The 22561-nt window shown below is 40.6% G+C and overlaps 1 protein-coding gene across 3 annotated transcripts in view; it reads right to left on the reverse strand.

Moving 5' to 3' along the window:
- Positions 1-22561, reverse strand: part of cdkal1 (CDK5 regulatory subunit associated protein 1-like 1) — a 616294-nt gene that overhangs the window by 535273 nt on the left and 58460 nt on the right. For all 3 annotated transcript variants that reach the window (XM_087978607.1, XM_087978608.1, XM_087978609.1), the window contains exon 4: positions 11101-11185. In XM_087978607.1, coding sequence (XP_087834733.1) covers positions 11101-11185 — 85 coding nt within the window. The remainder of the gene's footprint in view (positions 1-11100; positions 11186-22561) is intronic.

The raw sequence follows: 22561 nt of genomic DNA on the forward strand, positions 1-22561 counted from the left end.
CCTCCAACCCTGGCAACATCCTTGTAAGTATTTTCTGAACCCTTTCAAGTTTCACAACATCTTTCCGATAGGAAGGAGACCAGAATTGCATGCAATATTCCAACAGTGGCCTAACCAAAGTCCTGTACAGCTGCAATATGACCTCCCAAATCCTGTACTCAGTACTCTGACCAATAAACGAAAGCATGCCAAGCGCCTTTTTCACTATCCTATCTATCTGCGACTCCACTTTCAAGGAGCTATGAACCTGCACTCCAAAGGTCTCTTTGTTCAGCAACACTCCCGAGGATCTTACCATCAAGTGTATCAATCCTGCTAAGATTTGCTTTCCCAAAATGCATCACCTCTCATTTATCTAAATTAAACTTCATCTGTCACTTCTCAGCCCATTGGCCCATATGATCAAGATCCCATTGTAATCTGAGGTGACTTTCTTCGCTATCAACAAAAAACTGAGAATGTTCAACAAATTTCGAGCTCCAAATAAACTGCAACGCACTTTGAGAATCTGATCGTACTACTTTAGTGACTGGCTACAGCAAAGGTGCTCATCAATCCTACAGCCTACCTAGATGAAAGTAAAAACTTCAAAAATGCAAAATTGTTTCAAGCTTGAACAGACAGTTTTTATGCAAATTAGTAGTCTCTGAGCTTGAAAGAAAACATTCCATTACGGTATTTTAGTAATTTGCATGGGAAAATATCTTACACTACAAACCATAACCAAATTAGTCTATTGTGAAGTGAAAGTAAGGAGGATTTTGTGGGCATCACGGCTGTTTTCACAAGTCACATTTAACTGAAAAACATTTGAAATGCAAACCAAACTAAAACTTGCTGCATTGTAAAAATGAATGTCTGTGCGGCTCATTAGATAAAACTCACTTGCTATAAAACATACTTCAAATTTAATTAGAGGTCAACTATCCCCAGCAGAATGCTCATTCTAATTTAATTTTGTTTTTATTCTAGTTTAGTTCATGAGCTGAGGCTGAACCATAGACGCTAAGATGCATCAGAGGGGGTGAAAGTTACCTGGATTCTTTGTACCAGGTGGCAGTAAAACTACTTAGGACAGGGTCTTGTGATTTGGTCAGTGGTCAGGAACAGGAGGATGTGCCTGAATGAGGCAGGTCAGGGGACCCACAGGACAGCTACATTCCTTCTAATTTCTCCAGCCTCTGCAGCCAGCTTAGAGTGAATACTGGAGGGTAAGAGTACAGGAGTATCAGCCTCTACAATTGTCCAATAGGTCGGAAGTTCTCTCGGCCACTTTAGGTAACAGCAGGGACCGCAGGGCTGGCGAGCAAACTAACCACAGAATCATGGTACAAGCAGCCATTCAAATTGAAGGAACAAGGAATAGAACAGTAGTAGATAGTATGAGTGCTGACACCATTACCTTTTGCAAACAGCAAAAGTCCAGTGTGTTGCATTGCCTGCCCAATGACCGGGTTTGTGACATGGGCATCTGCTCAGGAATGAAAGGGGGAAGTCTAAGAAATATGGTTCATATGGTTACAAACATTCCTCCCTTGTCAAGTGGCAGCATGATACTGTCCACATTCTGGTCAATATTGTTCACTTTGTCATATATGTTGTCAACCCTTCAACTTTGCAATGCACGTTGACTTCTTCATCGCTTATCACGATTCCTGGTCCTGTTTTGATCACTTTCAGTATTCCGAGGTGCAGAAATGCACAACTCCATATTTCATCCCTTCTGTGTTAAATCAAGCATAATTTCTGCTCTTATTTACAGTTCCTAATATCATATAACCATCCAGTTAATCTCAACCATTGGGTAATCATGCCATCGGGTGAATTTTTAAACCCAAATTGACTGGTATATCCTCTCCCAGTTTAACATATTCCTGTCCAGTGAGGAAGTTAGCCTTGATATTCTGGTTGCCCTGAACAGCAATTCCAAGGCTAAGGTTGGACTGTCTAAAATGTTTTGGCTTCCATCTACTCCTGCAGCCTCAGTTATTGCAGCCTTCATGTGTGGGACTTCCATCCCCATTGTGCAGTGGGCAGAGCTGACACCAGCCCAACAAATTAATCTTGATGAGTGGGGCTTTTAATTGGTTACTGTGGTAAAAGTTGCATATGGGTCCCCGGTTCATGAAAAACAGGGACTGCCTTTTTCATTTTTGCCAGTTGGGTTATACTGTATGGGGGTGATACAGCCAAAGTCTGTTTCCCACAAGCCTATCCATTCAGCAAGTGGTTATTGGGCCATCACGTGGGGTTTTCTCCAGTGGATTACCCGACAATTGATTCCAGTCACTGTCCCTTTCCTCATGACCATAGCACAAAGTGTTCCAAACTAACTGACCCCCAATCTACATCTCCCTCAGACTCATCTTGACACCTATCCCCAAATAAGTAAATAATCGCCGCTGTAAAGTATCTTGTATGATTGCTTCCATCATGTGACCATTTAGTTGCTGCAGAACTTTCAGTGCTGACTGCAATTCTCTTCTGCTTTGGAAAGCTCCACCTTTGCCCTCTCAGTTTCTTTCTCAGCCTTACTGTGTTCAGCTTTATCAGCCGGAGTCTGAAAATGACTTGGAAAAATAATCTATTTTTTCCCAGTCAAATTGTGACCTTTGAAATTCAATCTCTTGCCTAATGACTTGATCCAACAAATTCCGATTTTCTCTTTAACATTCAGCTAGCTGGTCTTCCAACTTCCTAATCTTTTCCTTTTGTTCTCTTAGCTCCTTAAAACCTGCCATAATAGTGACATTGTTCCCAACCTTTGGCCTCTTTTATTTCAGTCCCAGATTAGACTTTGTCCTATAATTGTATTCCTATGATCCCTAACATGCATACTCCATGACAGTACTTTTTTTTCATAGTGGACACTGTTTCTCAATGTACTTAAGTACCTGTTCCCATTTGGGTGTCATCCCTATTGCGTTCTGAATAAAGATGTTTCAGTTTGACTCTTCGGGAGAGAAATCCATTCTGCCAATGTGCTAAATTCTGTTTTCCTTTTTACTAACACTTCTTTGTCACCTAATGACCCACCTGTCTGGTGTACTGTGTTAGGTTATCTTATTTCATCGGGTTCCTGATGTCAGCATTTTCAGGCTTCTGTCCATATGTCAATTGAGGCCATTACATTTAAACTCTTGCTACCCCTACAGCATAATAGTCAAGCTAAAACTATATTTTCACATTAGCGTCCTACACCATGCAATCTACAAATATCAAAAACTGTTTTTTCTAAAATTGCCATGGTTACAGAAAAACTTACAAGTTAATTAACTTCAGACATAGAAAATCCCACTGCTTACTAACTCAAACCAGATCCAAACTCATTCCAAATGTCATTAAAATTTATTTACAAAACTTTACATCACAATTTACATCACAACAACATCACGTAAGCGATGAAAGGAGAGTTCGGTCATGTTCTCTCATATGGCTTCAGCCATTGTGGCGCATGTCAGTGACTTGCATTTTGGACCAGTCTGTAGACCACTTGGAGAACCCTTTAGACCACTGAGAACCACTGACTGAAACAGCAACAGAACAACTCAGGTGTGGCATCTGTGGCAAAAAAGCAGAGTTAGTGTTTCAGGTCCAGTGACCTTTCTTCAGAACTGGTTGAAGTTAGAAAAAGGCTGGTATATATGCTGAAGATGGGGTGTTGGGGTGAGGTGGAGGAGTTGGAGGGATAAAGGATTGAGGTGGAGCTCAGGGAGTGTGAAACAAACAGTTGGACAAAGGAGTGGGTAAAGGTCAGCCTGGGAGAATCAAAAGCTGCTAATGGGGATCATTAGTAGCTGACAGTGGATTGGTTCTGGTAGTGGTCCATGTGATCACAAGCTGAAAATGTGTTGCTGGAAAAGCGCAGCAGGTCAGGCTGCATCCAGGGAACAGGAGAATCGACGTTTTGGGCATAAGCCCTTCTTCAGGCTTATGCCCGAAACGTCGATTCTCCTGTTCCCTGGATGCTGCCTGACCTGCTGCGCTTTTCCAGCAACACATTTTCAGCTCTGATCTCCAGCATCTGCAGACCTCACTTTCTCCCATGTGATCACAAGGCCTGGTGTGAGAGGTTTCGGCTAAGGACGCAGGAGGAGGTGCCCAAACCCTAAAATTGTTAAACTCGATCAAGGCTTTAAGGCTGCAGGGTTCCCAAGTGAAAAATGAGATTAGATTGTTGGTGCATTGATCTGACAGGAAGGATTTATTAGTTTACTTTATACTGCTGCAAAAAAAATGAACAATTTGCATTTAAACTTGCATATACACTTTGCATATTAATTATTCACAGATCATTTCAGAACACTTCAAGGCCAAATATTTTCTGGTAAAATTCAATGTTAGTGTCGCACCCAATTTCACACAAGTCTTACAAACAACCAAGGTGTTACTTATTAATCTATTAATGCCTCCCAACTCCTGCCACCCACGGTTACATGTTTCAACACTTACAATAGCAGTTCATCAGCCCTTCTCAAAATCATAGATTTTCTTCTTTTCGACTATGAATATGACACTCTCCTGATACTGCTTGGCCCATATATACAGCCTTTGTTACAGGTGACAAACATACCATTCCCCCTTCAAAACTTCTGCTCCATTGATCAGCTGAATAGGAGTATATTTACCTTGCACCATTCTTTTCTATCCACTCACATCTGAAAGATCACCAGTGAATTCTCTTTTTAACCTCGCATCATTATCTCTCTAAAGTACCCCCCTAAGGATTTAGCCTTCAATGATTATTTCTCATTTACATGCTTCTCCTCGGCAAAGTCTTCCAAACACACACCAAATTACTCAAGTAACTAACATACTCCAATGCTAATTTTCATTATCATTCTCTCATCCTCCTCTGCTTCCAGCTTATCATAGTGCTCACCTATCATCCAATGTAACATGAGCAGAAGTTTAGGCCAACCTATTACTATGAGGATTCAAATTATCATTGCTACTTATCAAAGCAACTTCCTAGCCAATGACTCCATCTCTCTCTGTCAACTATCTAAAGGTTGAACCTGAAAGCTGCAACCTTGACATCCTATCAATCATACCAAGCTGACTTCTGACCTCAGGACCTCTGGAGCCCCAAGACCAACATAAAGTTATTTCTCCATTCCATTCTCCCAGTCTCTCCATATCCATCCTCCCAGTCTCTCCATATCCATCATATCTGTTCCATACCACCTCTGCAGCGATGCAGAGGACCTCAGAAATTTCCAATTTTTTTCCTCGACCAGGATTGCCCATAGCTTGATGCAAATCAATTCCCTCACTTCTGCTATCGCCCCTGCTCTTCCCTCACATGATCCTCACTTTCGAACCTACCAGCCTTTACATCCAAAGGATCATAAGCTGCCATTTCCTACACCTCTACCAGGAAGTTATCACCAAACACATATTCCCCTTCCCTTAACAGCATTCCACAGAGACTGTTCCCTTTGGGACACCTTGGTCCGTTCCTCCTCCTTCCCAGCACCTTCCCATGCGATCGCAAACGATGCAACAGTTATCCATTTATCTCCTCCCTATCCAAAGCCCCAACATACATTCAAGGTGAATCAGCAATTTACCTGCACTTCACTCAATCTATTGTTCTGTATTCACTGCTGACAATGTGCTCCCCTACACTGGTGAAACAAAGCACATGCTTTGTGAAATGCCTACTCTGTAAAAATAACCCCGAGTTCAATCTGCCTGCCACTTCAACACACCATCATGCTCCCATGCAAACATTTCTGTCTCAAGCCTGCTGCAGTGCTCCAATCTGGTTCAGCACCTCATTTCTCATTACCATATTTTGCAGTCTTCAGGACTTCATATCACGTTCAGTACAATTAAAGCCTGAATATCACCTCCTATATCTTTGAGCCATGGGTCCTATCATGACATGCGTTGCTTTCAGCACATCTAACCATTTCCACCCACTTGTAATCCCCATGATCAGCTTTTCTTTTCCCCAGCTATCAACAACTGTTCTCTGGGCTCCATCTCCTTTACACCCTCACCTCCAGTCAACAAGATAAATATCACTTTTCCTAGATGCTATCAGCTTTGACAAAGAGTCACTGGATTGAAACATGTTCTTTCCTCAAATGCTGCCTGACTGAAGTTTCTCCAGCAATTTCTTTTATATTAAATTACTTTCTCTGTTTCCAAATCTCTTTGTGGTCTTGCTCTTTACAATCTCTGTGGCCTTTTTCAGCCATCCAAGAGAACGGAGAACTGTATGTTGTCCTAATCTTGTCCTCTTGAAAATGGTTGAATCTTTTCAGAATAATGGCAGCCAAGTCCCCCAGAACATTCTTGGGTTTTAAAGGAAGTGATTCAGAGATAGTGGACCGATTGGTTATAACATTCCAAAAGTACCTGCAGAATAGGTTCCAGTGATTTGAAAAAAAAGTTAATAGAACAGTCTTAGTTAAAAATAAAAGGAGGGAGGCAGAAAGTAGGAAATTACAGATTACCTAGTTTAACTTTGGTTGGGTCCAGCACTAGTGGTAGCAAAGCTGTGACGCAGCAGCATCACAGCGACAGAGGGGGCCTAGCAGCAAGAGACCCTACTCTGACATTGGTAGGTCCAGCACAAACAGCGGCAAGGTGAAGGAGAAGGAATGGCAGCACAGGTGTTATTGATGAGGAGTTGGCTCAGGAGTGAGGAGTCTCTTTAAGCTATATCTTTCTTCTTATTCTTAAAACTATTCAAAATGGTGTCAGACCATGGCAATAGTGGAAAAGCTTTTTTCTGTAATGTACTGTTTTTCTCATTGTAAAATACACGTAACAATAAAATCATTCAATTCAACTTACCTGTGGTCGAAAATTGCTAGAATCTATTAAAGTGAAAAGACAACACATGGCATCCCCTCGATGCCACTTACCACTCTGACTTGGAAATACATTGCTATTTCTTCACGGTCTTGGGTCAAACACCTGGAATTCCCTTCCTAATAACATTGTGAAAAGACAACACTGGCAATATGTGGCTCACGGTAACGGTTAAATTTAAGTTGAAGTTTTATTGTCACATACTGAAGTAAGGAGTGCAGGAGTATAGTGAGTGTACGATGCCGCCACATACGCCACATCTTAAATACGAACTCTTAGTTACAGAAGTATAAAAATAAAGAAATAAGTTCAAGAGTTCATCAATACAGGTTTCTTAGTATAAAAGTAGAAAAATAAAGAAATAAAGCTTAAAAAGTTAAATATTACAGTCCTTTCTTAAGTGATGTATCTGCAGACATTCCAAACTGGACTTTCTCCAAGAGGGGTCGCTCTTCCCTGCACTAGGCATGCTTTCACCTGCACTGAGTTATGACCTATCTGTGTTTGAGAGCCTCTGCTGACCTCCATCAGGCAAGCAAGCAGGCTTCAACTCCAACTGCTGCTGCTGCTGCTGCAGTCATTTGCAACTGACAGCCATTGCCAGCATCTTCCACTGCCACCACCTCCATTGACTGCCATTGTTGCCAGCCTTTGCCGCTAGCCACCACCCCTACGATTCGGGCTCACTCTGAGCCCCAACTACTGCTATGCTCCATTGTCTCATCAGCCACCTCACTTCAGAATCCTGCTCCAGATATCGATGAAGCCATCACGCTGCCGACCAGCAGAGTTCCGTCTCGTGGCTGACAGTCAAAATCCCCCAGCCGCAAACATCACCATCGCTACCTCCTGAAGGTAAGTAGAGAAAGAAAAAACCCTAAAGAACTAAAAGAAAGAAGCGAGAAATGAAGAAATAACAAGAAAAGCGGTCGGAGAAGACTAGCTCCAGTCAGGAACCCTCTTCTGCTGCAATCTTTCAAGAGCAAGAACCTCGTACTTCAGGTTGTTTGCTGCCATCCACTCTCCATCGTTGCTCTGTCTGGATCCTATCTAATTATTAGTACTAGGGGACAGACCACTGAGGTTAAATAGCAAAGACACTTTCTCTCATTTAACAAAAATGGTTTATTGAATTATAGCAATAGGTATAACTTATACTACTAGTCAGGCATAATTGCAAAAGACTCAGGTGCTGTACAAAACATACCTGCTCCCAAGCAAGACTAATGTAGAATTCCTTGTCTCCACCAAAGACCATACATAACAAACATATTGAAGGGAGCTATTATTTCAACATCAACATTTTCAGAACACTACCTACATAAAAAAGACCCTTCTCAAGTGGCTGTCTATTGTACAACCATAATACCCTTAACTGCCACTCAATTTCTGCCACAAATCACTGAATTCGCCAATCTAGGCAGTATGTATATTTCACAATTTTCCCAGAATACTCACTCTCCTTGGATTTGGAATTATTAAAAAGCTGTCTTATGCCAATTCAGAATCTGGTCAGATTACTTTTCTTCTGTCTTAGTTTCCATCACGAGCCTACAAATCCCAAAGTATGGGTGTCCCTTGACTATTTCAGACATAACACTGTGTTCTTGGACCAGTGCTCTCTGGAAGATTACCTATCTTCATCAATTCTGCTGATGAACTTGAAGTTGAAATGTGCATGCAAGTGTATAAAAAAGAAAAAAAAAATTTGTAATTGGAAATAATGTGCAATTTTCAATATTCTTATCTGTATTGTGTTGCAATGTAACCTGGAGCATTCCTAGTTATTTCAGTCATATAATATAATACAATACATTATAATATAACAATCATATAATGTCAAATTCTGCTTTGACAATAACGACTGCTCTGATACGCCTACTGGTTAATAGGCATTCATCTTGCCCAATGGTGGTGGGTGTTCCGCTCTATACACTCCCTTTCCATATGTGACACCACTACTTTCATTATTCTGGAACTAAGTTACAGTTTTACGAAGGTAACATTCCTTTGTTCTGCCTGGGCATTGCCTGTGAAGCCATGCTGTCTTACAGCACTGACATTGGTGCTTAGTATCTGATGATCAGCTCACACCCTGTTGGCTTCCCACATGCCTCTTTAAAGAGTTATCTTATAGAAGGAAAATACTCTGCTGCTCTCCTGCAGTACAGTTGCCCTTCTCTCAGGATCAGTTTCAGAGATTTCCATATTTTCTGCTTCCAGCATGATTTGAATAGCTTTCTCAAAAATCTGAAAGTTTCATCAAAATAATTCCAAAGGAAATTCTATCTTTTATGAATTCTAGTTTCAAAGCTATATCGGTACAATTTTCCATTAATCTGTCAAAATCATAAAGGAAATTGTCTACAAATCCCCATGGAAGTTAAAATCTTCAGGAAAATCTTAGTTGTCCAACTGGCTCTACTTCACACTTTGTGCTTGATTTTGAAGTAATTCTGTGTCTTAAGAGTTGTCTCCTGCAAGAAATCCTTGAAATTCTTAATTATCCATTACTGACCTTGACTTTTTGAGGAAGTCTTCGGTCTCCTTCATTTCTTCTTAATGTGCTTATTAATTTTTCCTTACAGGAAAGCTGATTTAGATGGTATGTCATTTTAATACTGCTTGCAATATGCTGCTCATCTTGCATTAAATCAACATTGTTTTAAACACAATTTCTGGAGAGCTTGCTAGCCTCTGCAGTATTTTTTTTTTAAACCAATCCTTTTAAACTTTATTGCAGTAATGCAGTATAAAATTATTCACTAAAAAGTATGAAATGTATTACCAGCAGATCTATAATAATTTACTGCTTCCAAAAATGTTTCTTTGGAATACATGTCTTAATTGGAATACGCATGTCTTAATTAATTTACTGGGTTTTCTTGCATTGCTTTGGGTCTTCCCTACCTTTTTTAAATGGTCACAATGGTGATTTATCTGCATTTTTTAGTGTTTTCCATCTTCTCTCGCCATGACACAGTTTTCCTACTTCTTCCCACGTTAAATTTCCTGCCCTTCCTCGCCTAAAACACTTAGTCACCAACTTCAAAACAAATTTTTTAATGATATTATCTGACTGCACCTCATGCAAGTCTTGCTGCAGAAAACAGTTTAATTACTGAATCCTGGCATATTTATATCTTTAATTTACCCTGATTTCTTTTATGCTGCTCAACTCTTTCGCTATATTTCTTTAAATCTACTGTCTTTTAGCTTAATTAAATTTTGAAGCCTGCCCAAATCCACCTAAGTTATTTCTCTGGTCCGTTCACTGCCACTTGCAGCTGTGCTTTATGGAATCTACCATCTTCACAGTGGTGATGTAAGTTGAAGTTAAAAATCACATAACACCAGGTTATAGTCCAACAGGTTTAATTGGAAGCACACTAGCTTTCGGAGCTTCCGAGTCTATAGTGAGTCTACAGTGAAACACTTAAAATATTTGTATTTCAATGACAGCACTAAATACAAGTTACATTGCTAATGAGGAGTATTTGCTCAGGACTTTCAGGAGCTATTTAGAATACAACTATTCTTTTAAAAAGGTTTGGATAGAACTCCTCATATCCACCCAAATCTGTGTCATCATAGATTGGGTTCAGTTACTGCAACTTCACTATTAACTCTCTGGACTATCACCTTACACAGAAGAAACAAAAAGGAGTGTAGTTCTCGAATTACTAAAAATTATTATACTATCAATTGTAATAAATTCAAGCTATTAAGAATTTGAAAATCAATATCCTTACATGATGGCTGACAAGATCCACAATATCCCAATCCAACTACACATATACAACTCTATTAATTTGAACACCACACCCCAAAAATGGTCTGTTAAAAAAAATTCACATTGAACATGCTTCTAGTTTATTAACAGCACAGTGCGTTTTACTTTCTCATGCCAATGGACCAAAAGCAATAAACAGTTGTTTAAAGCAATTAGCCAGTGGGCTTTCAAATTTCCTCTAAAACGGAGGTTTGTGTAGAAATGAGCACACAACTTGAACATATGTTATGGATGAGAAACTAAACATTTATCCATTACTAAAACTGACACTTGTTTTTTGATTTTATGATTTAGTTCTCATTTTCCTACATTGCGGATGATACATTATTACAAATTAATTGGAAATCACAAACTTCACCTTAAATCTCTTTCAAACTTTAATTAACATTAAAAGTTACACAATCTAATATTAACAAAATGGTATTCAATTTCAGATATAAACAAATTTTAGTGTCAAATCAGGTTTCCCTAGTACTTACTTAATTGTGTTTCTAAAGTGGTCTTCAGCTGGATTTTTCACAGTACAACTATTTAACAGCCACAAATCTGCATTAGATGAATTATCTGCAAATGAAAGGAGAACAGTGCTTTACAAAAATCAAGATTTCGGACAACTTTACTATATAAGCAATGTATTTTCCCTTTTAATTTGATATTAAAACAGGTGTTGTAAAACATGCCTTGTAAACATTAAAATATAACCAAGAACATTACTAAATATGCATTGCTAAATTTTCTTCTTAATCTAGAGACCAACCAAAACAATGCTGGCATATCTTACAGGAAGCTTTGTCCCACATATCCACCCCTGTCAACACTGACCTGTTAACCTCCAATCTCAAGTTTTCAGAACTCTCCACGGCCTCTCAACTCCTCATCTCTGCAATCCTTCCATCCACACAATGCTCCAGAGTTTCCAACACCGGCCTACTACGCACCCCCAATTTTAATCATTCCATAACTGGTGATCATGGCTTCAGTTGCCTATTCCCCAAGTTCAGAAATGCTCCCAACCCCAGTACCCATCACTCCTCTTCTTGAAGAGTCTCATTAAAACCTACCTCTTTCACTAAGTTTTTGATCATTTGACCTGTGTCTTTTTGTGGATCAATATCATACCTTTTTTAAATAAAGCTTATGTGACACAAAGCATTTGATTAAGTTGAAGGCCCCACATAAAATAAAGTTGCTGCATTGGACCTTTTACTCAGGTCAAAACACATTTTGTTGCCTAGCTAAGGCTTGGAAGCATTCCAAATCCTTCTGCTTGCCCTTCTTCAAACTGAGTTAGTTAGCACTTGACTCAATAGCTTTTGTGAGGAAGTTTTTCTTGCCTTTACCACTTTATCTTTTACTAAGGTAACCACAACATTTACCACAACAAAGCTTCATTTGAGATATCAAAGGAGCAGAGAATTGTTCCACAATTTGATTACAATAACTTTGAATAAAATATTCAGTTTCCTGATAGAAATGTAACAATGAAAGAATGGGGATTTCTTTTAGGAGTGGGACTTTTGGCTACAGCTATTACAAAACTGATGATGCCAGTTGTTTATTCAAAGTACAAATACAGCTTGGATGTACAGTTGCTGTAGACACACAATGTGGTTGGGCTATGATGAATGGGTCCTTGTAAAGCTGTTGAAATCATTCCCATCGTCAATCATAATATTCTGGACTTCAGGAGTAGGGACTAAGGGATGTGTTTCACTAGAGTTAGGGGATCACTCTAGACATCTGTTGTTCATTCCTCGCAGATAGAAAGGGAACAGAACAAGGGTGGCAAAGCAAAGACAAGGTCCAAGTATGAAGAAGGTAAAGTTTCCTCCCTTATTAATAATCACTATTAGTCCAGTGTGGAATGATCAAAATGTAAATCTAATAATCCAGACTCTTTTCTGAGCCACACACAGAATTTGTGAAAGTGTCATTTCCTATCAGAGGGCTAACATTTTTCTAATCTGTTCATTTCATCTTTCAGTTACTTCTCTCATATAAACTTTAATTAATAGTAGACTATTTGCCCCTCAAACCTCCTCTGCTATCAATATGACCTTGGCTGATCCATATGGGTTTTGAATTCAACATTTTCATCTACACCTCATGACATTTGATTTCCCAGCGTAACAAGCTATCCATCTCTACTGGCTTCTGATGCAGAGTTCCAACGCCAGACAACCCGCAGAGAAAAACACTTTCATCGCTGTCCTGACCTGTAATTTTCAAACCTCTAGATCTGGGCTGGCCCAAGTACACCTTGCTAAGACCATTCAGGAATTTATATAATTCAACCAACTCATCCTTCACTCTTCCATACTCCAGTATAAATAAACCTATCCAACCTATCCTCATAAGACAACCACTCATACCAGGTATCAATCTAGTAAACTTCCCCTGAACTGCCTCCAACACATTTACATTCTTCCATAAATAAGGAGACCAAAAACTGCAGACAGTATTTGTGACATGGTCAAACCAATGCTTTGTATAATTGAAACACAAGATCATTATTTTTATGTTCAATTTCTCTCACAATAAAGGATACCACTCAAACAGCCCTCTTCACTGTACATTTACAAACCGTTATGATTCATGCACTAGAAATGTATGATCTAGAAAAATCAAAGATGCTCTGCTTTTCTCTGGTCCATCTCATTCAATTTTTAGCTCTCACCCTTGGAGGGAAGTGGGGGGGGGGGGGGGGGGGGGTGAAGGTGTGGGCGCAAGTTTTGCATTTCTTGCAGTTGCAGGGGAAGGTGCCGGGAGTGGATATTGGGTTGGTGGGGGGTGTGGACCTGACGAGGGAGTCGCGGAAACAGTGGTCTTTCCGGAATGCTGATAGGGGAGGGGAGGGAAATATATCCTTGGTGGTGGGGTCTGTTTGGAGGTGGCAGGAATGACAAAGGATGATACGATGTATCTGGAGGTTGGTGGGGTGGTAGGTGAGGACCAGTGGGGTTCTGTCCTGGATCCCACAGGTTCTTCGCTTCTTAATCGATCTGCCATATGAGGCCTTGACAAAAAACCTTACTCAAGTCTGTGTGGACTGCATTAACTGCACTACCCTTACACATATACACGCACCAGTCAACACCTTAAAATTCAAATCGCATTTGTTAGACATGACTTTCCCCGAACAAGGCTATGCTGACTATCTCTGATGAATCCTTGCCTCCCCAAGTTTAACCTAATTCTGCAAAAGTTTACCTGCCAAGTACTAACTTAAAACCTCAGCTATATCTTCCAGCTCGACACACTTTCGTACTTTGTGGACCCAACTTTTTCCCTAGTTATACTTTTTTTCTCAGATGGACTTAAAATACATTTGGATTTTCCTTAATGTTATCTCCCAGTGTTTTGTCATGTCCCTTCTTCATGGCCTTAATTTCTTTACGCAAGCCTCTGCACTTTCTATACCTCTCTAAGCATCTGTTGTTTTAAGACCTGATGTTATTGGTCATAAATTTCCATTCTGTTTGCTCATCAAATCCTGTATATTCCTTGACATCTGGAGTTCTCTGCTATGAGATAGTGTGTTTTAGGCTATCTCTACTAACTCACTCACTGGCTTGCTATATTCACTAATACTGGGTTCCCGTTCATTCATTCAACCCTGTACTAACTTGTTGTTTACTATAAAACAATTTCATTCATTCATTCATTCAACAAACTGCATTTTGTTGTATATTTAACGATTACAACAGAGTCATGGAGATGCACATTCTCCCCGTATCTGCGTGGGTTTCCTCCGGGTGCTCAGGTTTCCTCCCACAGTCAAACAATGTGCAGGTTAGGTGAATTGGCCATGCTAAATTGCCCGTAGTGTTAGCTGTAGGGGAATGGGTCTGGGTGGGCTGCACTTCGGCAGGTCGGTGTGGACTCGTTGGGCCGAAGGGCCTGTTTCCACACTAAGTAATCTAATCTAAATCTAATGTACAACACGGAACCACCGACCAGATACTTTAACCTGATTGAGTCCCATTTGCAGCACTTGGCCCATATCCCTCCAAACCCTTCCTATTCATATACACATCCAGACGCCTTTTAATTGTATCAGCTTCCACCACTTCCTCTGGTAGATCATTTCAAACACGTACCACCCTTTGTGTGAAAAGGTTGCCCCTTAGGTCTCTTTTACATCTTTCCCCTCTCACCCTAAACCTATGCCCTCGATTTCTGGATTCCCCCACCCCAGGGAAAAGACCTTGTCTATTTGCCCTATCTATGCCCTTCATGATTTTATAAACCTCTATAAGATCACCTCTCAGCCTCCGACGCTCCAGGGAAAACAGCCCTAGCCTATTCAACCTCTCCCTATAGCTCAAATCCTCCAGCCCTGGCAACATCCTTGTACGGAGTTTCTGAACCCTTTCAAGTTTCACAACATTCTTCCAATAGGAAAGAGACCAGAATTGCACATACTATTCCAACCATGGCCTAACCAATGTCCTGTGCAGCTACAAAATGACCTCCCAACTCCTGTACTCAATACTCTGACCAATAAAGGAAAGCATAACAAACACCTTCTTCACTATCCTATCTACCTGCGACTCCACTTTCAAGGAGCTATGAACCTGCACTCTAAGGTCTCCTTGTTCAGCAACCCTCCCCAGGACCTTACCATTAAGTGAGTAAGTCCTGCTCTGATTTGCTTTTCCAAAATGCATCACCTCACATTTATTGAAATTAAACTCCATCTGTCAATTCTCAGCCCACTGGCTATAGACCGATGAGTCTGACATCGGTGGTGGGCAAGTTGTTGGAAGGAATCCTAAGGGATTCCATTGCACTCTGAGGTAACCTTCTTCACTGTCCACTACACCTCCATTTTGGTGTCATCTGCAAGCTTACTAACTATACCTCCAATGTTCACATCCAAATCATTTATATAAAATGAAGAAAAGTAGTGGACCCAGAACCAACCCTTGTGGCACTCCACTGGTCACAAGCTTCGAGTCTGAAAAGCAACCCTCCACCACCACCCTCCATCTTCTACCTTCAAGGCAATTCTGTATCCAAATGGCTAGTTCTCCCTGTATTCCATGAGATCTAACCTTGATAACCAGTCTCCCATGAGGAACTTTGTCGAATGCATTACTGACATCCATATAGATCATGTCTACCACTCTGCCTTCATCAATCCTCTTTGTTACTTCTTCAAAAAACTCAATCAAGTTTGTGAGATATGATTTCCTTGCCTTTCCAAATAATATAAATCCCGTCCCTCAGGATTCCTTCCAACAACTTGTCCACCACCGATGTCAGACTCATCGGTCTATAGCTCCCTGGCTTTTCCTTCCCACCTTTCTTAAATAGTGGCACCACACTGGCCAACCTCCAGTCTTACAGCACCTCACCTGTGATTATCGCTGATACAAATATATCAGCAAGGGGCCCAGCAATCACTTCCCTAGCTTCCCACAGAGCATTAGGGTACACCTGATCAAATCCTGGGAATTTATCCACTTTTATATGCTACACCTCCTCTGTAATATGGACATTTTTCAAGATTTCATTATCTATTGCCTCATATTCTGTATCTTCCACGTCCTTCTCCACAGTAAATACTGATGCAACATACTTATTTAGTATCTCCCCCACACTAAGGTTGCCTTGCTGATCTTTAAGGAGCCCTATTCTCTCCCTAGTTACCCTTTTGTCCTTAATGTATTTATAAAAACCCTTTCTCATGTCTCCCTTTTACCCTCCTGATTTCCCTCAAGTATATTCTTATTGCCTTTATACTCTAAGGATTCACTCAATCTCTCCTAGTCTATACCGGACATATGGTTTCTTAACTAAAACCTCAAAATTCTCTAGTCATCCAACCTTCTCTACACCTACCAGCCTTACCTTGCACCTTAACAGAAATATACTGTCTCTAGACTTTCATTATCTCAGTTTTGAAGGCTGCCCATTTTCCAGTCATCCCTTTACCTGCAAACATCTGCCCCCAATCGGCTTTTGAAAGTTCTTGCCTAAGACCATCAAAATTAGCCATCCTCCAATTTAGAACTTCAACTTTTAGATCCAGTCTATCCTTTCTCATGTCAAGCAAATCTTTATAGTTTTATACATTGGAACAAGAGCTCAAAACAAAGAGTTAGAAATAAGCATTAACTCAGGGGATGGGTTTTATCACGGCCCAGAAATGGGGAAGTAGGTGGACTGACCTGTAAATCGAGCACCATGCTGTCTTACGATCATGAGAAATCGGAACAAGTAGGCCATTCAGCCCCTTGAGCTTGCTACCTCATTCAATCCAATGATGGTTGATCCAACATATCTCATGTTCACATTCCTGAATGTTCCCCCATAACTATTGATTCCCCTACTGATTAAGGGTCTCACTCAGCATTATCAGGCAGGAGACACTTGTTCTCAATATGCAGCACAACTGATTCTCCAGACTGCTGCTCAATGAAGTGACACATTGAATAGGGAAGAAAAGGGGCTCTTTTCAAAACCTTTTAACGCTACTCAGATGACTTTTCATTTTCCAACATCTTCCCTACTCACCCCTTTGATTGTTCAACTATTTCCTTACTCCTATTTTGCTCATCCCACCCAGTCCTTCTGCAGTATTAACAGTAGCCACCAATCCTGATGGCTCTGCTGATACTGCAAAGATGCCAGACACCAAGTGGTCAGTAGCGATATGACAGGGAATTTACTCGTGGACAGCAGTGGAAATTATACTACACAATACATATCATCAAGCACAGTACTGTTTCCAACATCAAATTTTCAATTTTAAACTGCAAAAAAAAAAAATAGCATGTGTTGGAAATCTATAGTAAAAGCTGAAGTGTTCAAAACACAGCAGGCCAGTCAGTACCCTACCAAAACATAAAATGTTAAGTCAAAATGTTCTGTGCATGGCTTTCATCTGGTCTTTGGTGATTCCTCCATGCTTGGTTTTGTATTTTGACTGTCTTCTTAACCAGACTTTAATAGACTAAAATTAAAACATTCCTTTTAACCCATTCACCTTAAAACCTTATAAGGCCTATTTCTACATCAAAAGCTACCTTTGAATAGGTGTCAAGACATAAAACAATACAGTCGCCATCAAGTCTCCACTAAACATTATAATATTAAGTTAAAAATCACACAACACCAGTCCAAGTGCAAGCTTCCTTCATCAGGTAATGAATGGGGCAGTATCACAGGACACAGAATTTATAGTAAAAGATCAAAGTGTCATACAATTGATGCGATGTATTGAAGAAACTTAGATTCCTGTTAAGAAGTTAATCACTTAAATGGGGATGCAGATTTCAATTGATTAATATCTAAATCCCAGAACTTCTTTCAAGTCACAGTCTCAAGACAATTTAAGGTTTTATCAGTATAAAGAAAATGACATCTCCGCGTTAAAGATATGAGGTTAGAGTTTGCCTGTCAGACCTTGAGTCAGACTGGTTCTATTTCCAAAGTAGGAATTTATAACGTGACCCTCTCCCACTAGTTAACTGATGAAGGAGCAGCACTCCAAAAGCTTGCACTTTAAAATAAACCTGTTGGACTAGAACCTGGGTGTTGAGATTTTTTTGAAACTTTGTCCAACCCAGTCCAACACCAACATCTCCATATCATGATTATAATATTAATCAGTCCATATGAATTGTCTCCAAGACCTGAATAGATTACAGAACACCAAACATTTTCCCCAATTGGTATGTACTTGTTAAATACCTTTTAACTGGGCTGTTAACCCTTTAAAAAACTGTCAAAACAGCACTGAAGTGAAATTGCATGAATGAATGAAACTCACACTGACAAATAGTAAACAAATCAGTTGCAGAAAGTTTAAATATCCTTTATTCTTTTATTTAATACAATTTCTAACTTATTGGCAGTGTATAGGCCTAGTATTTTTTTTACTAACATTCACGAACTTAAAAGACAAAAGGACTAACATTCCTTAATTATGCAAGCACACTGGACAGACACTCTTAACCCCATCAGAAGTAGCAACCAGCCCTTCGTCCACATTTTAACCTTTCTCCTGTCTTCCAGGACAGAAGCCCCTCAAACCTTTGTGTAAAACAATGTAACACCACTGTAATGGAAATTCAATACATATAAGAACAATGAGTAAACGTGGTTGTGTAAAAACTGCATTCCCGGATCCTTGAATTTGTGCTACTTGCGGTTGCTCAATTGAGGCCTCTCCTGCCTTGTTCGTGTGCTGCATAGAGCCGTTTGCAAAGTCCATCAGGAAGGATGCGAGCCTGAGAGGGGTGACTATTCCTGGCAGTGGGGGCCTGTAGGTTAAGGCCTCCCTGTACATGGATGACGTCGTCGTTTTCTGCTCGGATCCACTGTCCGTGCACAGACTCATGTGCATATGTGACCAGTTCGAACGGGCCTCGGGGCCAAGGTAAACCGAGTCAAGGACCTTTGGGAACTGGGCCGACCAATCCTTGATCCCCTGCACCATCAGGACAGACCACCTGAAGGTACTGGGTATTTGGTTCGGGGGGGGGGGGGGGGGGTGTGCCAAGTCTTGGGAGGAGCATAACAGCAGATGGAAGCTACGGTCGCTCTCCATCCCGGGAAAAAACCTGGTCATCAGGTGCGAGGCACTGTCATTGCTGTTATACGTGGCACAGGTCTGGCCTATTCCCAGAACCTGTGCCGCTGCAGTCACCCAGGCCATCTTCCAATTTATATGGAGGTCAAAGATGGACCGGGTCCGAAGGGACTCAAAGATCTGGGCAACGGGGGAGAAACTACACCCAATGCCACCCTCACCCTGATGGCCACTTTTGTGTCAAGCTGTGTGTGGATCCCCGGTACGCAAACACCAAGTGTCACTACATACGGAGGTTCTACCTGTTCCCAGTGTTGCAAAGGATGCGCCTGGCCTCGCTGCCGCGGAACGCTCCGAGTAGTTGGACTGTTCCGTATCACCTGTCCTTCGTGGAGCAGTTTATGAAGAAAAACACCTTTGACCACAAGTCCATCAGGAAGTGGTCAGCACATAGTGTCCTTGAGACCCTTCGGGAAAAGGAGAGGGCGGATCCTATCGAGCGGTTCCCTCAGCAGACTGTCAAACTCATTTGGCAGAATGCCTCATCGCCAGAACTTTCCAACAAGCACCAAGACATGGCTTGGCTGGTGGTGAGAAGAGCTCTGCCTGAGATCCTTTATGCACGCCCGGTCTCTCTCCCGCACCGCACGCTGCCTTCGAAGTGGCTGCGGGGGGGACGAGACTGTCACACACCTCCTTCTGGAATGTGCCTACGCAGAGGTAGTCTGGAGAGGAATACAGTGGTGTTTGTCGAGGTTCGTCCCGAGCAGCGCCGTGACGCGGGACTCCGTGCTCTACGGTCTGTGCCCCAGGACGCACACTGAAACGAACATCAACTGTGCCTGGAGGATCATCAACTCGGTGAAGGACGCTCTTTGGGCGGTCCGAAACCTGTTGATCTTCCAGCTGAAGGAGTTGACCCCGACTGAGTGTTGCAGACTGGCACATTCCAAGGTCCAGGACCACGTGTTGAGGGAAGCGCTGAAGCTTGGGGCAGCTGCCGCCAAGGCGCGGTGGAGAAAGACCACCGTGTAACATCTGCCTGACTAAGAAGAACAGGGGGCCCACGTAGTCTTTTGGGCTCTGCTGATGCCTCAGCTAAATATATGGACATATGATTGATAAATGCACAGACCTGTATATACAAATGATAAATTCTGATCTCTGTATGCAAATGTTTACGTATGTATGGCATGACCAACTGTATAGACGATCAAATTATTTTATGAATAAAGTATATTTTTGAAATTTAAAAAAATTGAGGTTATTTTCGCCACTCACCAATTTCGGTTGTTATTTGAATACAATCCCACACTGGACTTGTTTATCTCGTCTTTCACTTTTAAGAGAACATGTTTGGCCTGCAATCTCACTATTGCCCATTATTACGCTAAGAGATTAATCAAGAGGGATGGCTATTTAAAACTCACCATGGTGGCACTATAAATGGCAAAAACATTAAACAATAATTTTCCTTATCTACTCCATCCATTGTAAGTTTTGAATCATGGACCTGAATTTATTATGATTGTCATGAGGAATTGAAAAGTAATGAAGGAAATAATGTAGTTTGTAGCATATCCTCAGAGCCAAAATATTTTCCATCCCAGGGTTTTATAGGAAGTAGCTGAGAATATTGTGTTCGGACACATGGACAGCAGGCCAAATGAAACTGGTCTCCCTATCCTGGATTCACAACATAGTAAAATTAAAACAATGACCCTCCATTGCCCAATTGTTCCTAACAAGACTTTTTGAGTACAGATATCAGACACTAAATTTATATTTAAACAAAAAACTTAATGTAATGTTAATGTAACTTTAGCAGAACATGGATAAGAAACAAGATCACCTACTTAATATCTCTGATCTAAGACCAATCTTCTTTAAAGCACCAATACACATAAACAGATGCTGGACAGACACAGTTCAAGGATCAATTTAAAAGAAAAATAAAAATTGTAATTTGCTTGTTCAATGGTTTTACAATAGATACCAAGCCTTCAGAAATCCTTGATCAACGTGTTGCACTCCAGGTACATAGAATCATATCCTGCCTGAATTTCGATGTCATCGATTTAATTCAAACAACTTCTGCAGAGCGCTGGAGACTTTTACTTATGTCTTACAGAATAGGGTTCTTTCCTCAAAACCTTCAACAATCCTGTAACTGGGTATAAAACTAGAGAGGGTAAAACTGAAAACAGCTTTCACGCATGCAGCCTCCTGTTCAAAACCCAGACCAAACCAGTTTAGTCTATGGTTTCCCTTTCTTTTGCAGCATTCTGTGATTTGTTAGTCAGCACTGTTCCACCATTGATTGACCAAATTGAATCCATCCAAGTTAAAAATCACATAACACCAGGTTATAGTCCAGCAGGTTTATTTGAAAGGAGAAGCTTTCAGATTGCTGCTCCTTCATCAGTCAGCTCGTCTGACAAAGGAGCAGAACTCCAAAAGCTTGTACTTACAAATAAACCTGTTGGACTACATATAACCTGGTGTTGTGTGATTTTTAACTTTGTCCAGCCCAGTCCAATACCGGCACCGCCACATCAAATCAGTCACATTACATCTTTGTGCCGAAAAGTCTGTAGCCTGGGAGGAGCAATCAATCTGCAAATATCTCTCCAGGCCAGTTCCCACAATCAAATATCAGTTTGTTTTGTTCTCTCTTCTTTTTCCAAAAGCTGCTGCTAAAAGATTAAACTTGAACTTCAACATCCAGTTCCAAACCAAAATGAGAAAATAAAAACAAAGATAAACACAATGACTGTCTCAACAATTGTTGAAACTCAAACACTAATCTGCCAAAGTTCAATCAAAGCAGGACCTATTCCTTTACAATGGAAAATTAGATGTTATTCATTGATTAGGGTAGGTGAAGAAACCAGAGAAAAATAAATCAGTTGATTCCACATGTTGTCAAGAAATTGTTAGCAATATATAATGGTCGGCTATAAACATAAGCTGGCAATAGTTTAGCAAGTTTAGTAGTTTTTTTTGTTAATTTTTTTCCTCATTTTTTTCATCACTTTTTAGTTTTGTTATTTTCTTCATTACTGTTAGATTGCAAGTCAGGCAGGGTCAAGAGTCACTTAGGGCAAAGGAAGAGATCAGAATTCAAACAATAAAACAGACAACTCATCACCATGCAACACAACTTCAAGTTGTCCAGCTAACTGAATTTTGAGTACCATAATTACTGAAAAGGACATCAACAATTTTTTTGGTATTGTTTTGAAGACTTTCGTCTTGCATTTATCAGGACAATTCAGAATAAATTTCAAATTTAAACAAAATTTATCTTATATGAGAGAACAGTTTTGATTGGTAGACTCTGATTTGTCGAGGCATCGCTATGGAGAATACAATAGCTCACGAGTAGCAGTTAAATG

The sequence above is a fragment of the Chiloscyllium plagiosum genome, unplaced genomic scaffold, assembly GCF_037043375.1.
Source record: "Chiloscyllium plagiosum isolate Xiang-an unplaced genomic scaffold, Cpla_swu_hap1 HiC_scaffold_34, whole genome shotgun sequence".
Taxonomy (NCBI): Eukaryota; Metazoa; Chordata; class Chondrichthyes; order Orectolobiformes; family Hemiscylliidae; genus Chiloscyllium; species Chiloscyllium plagiosum.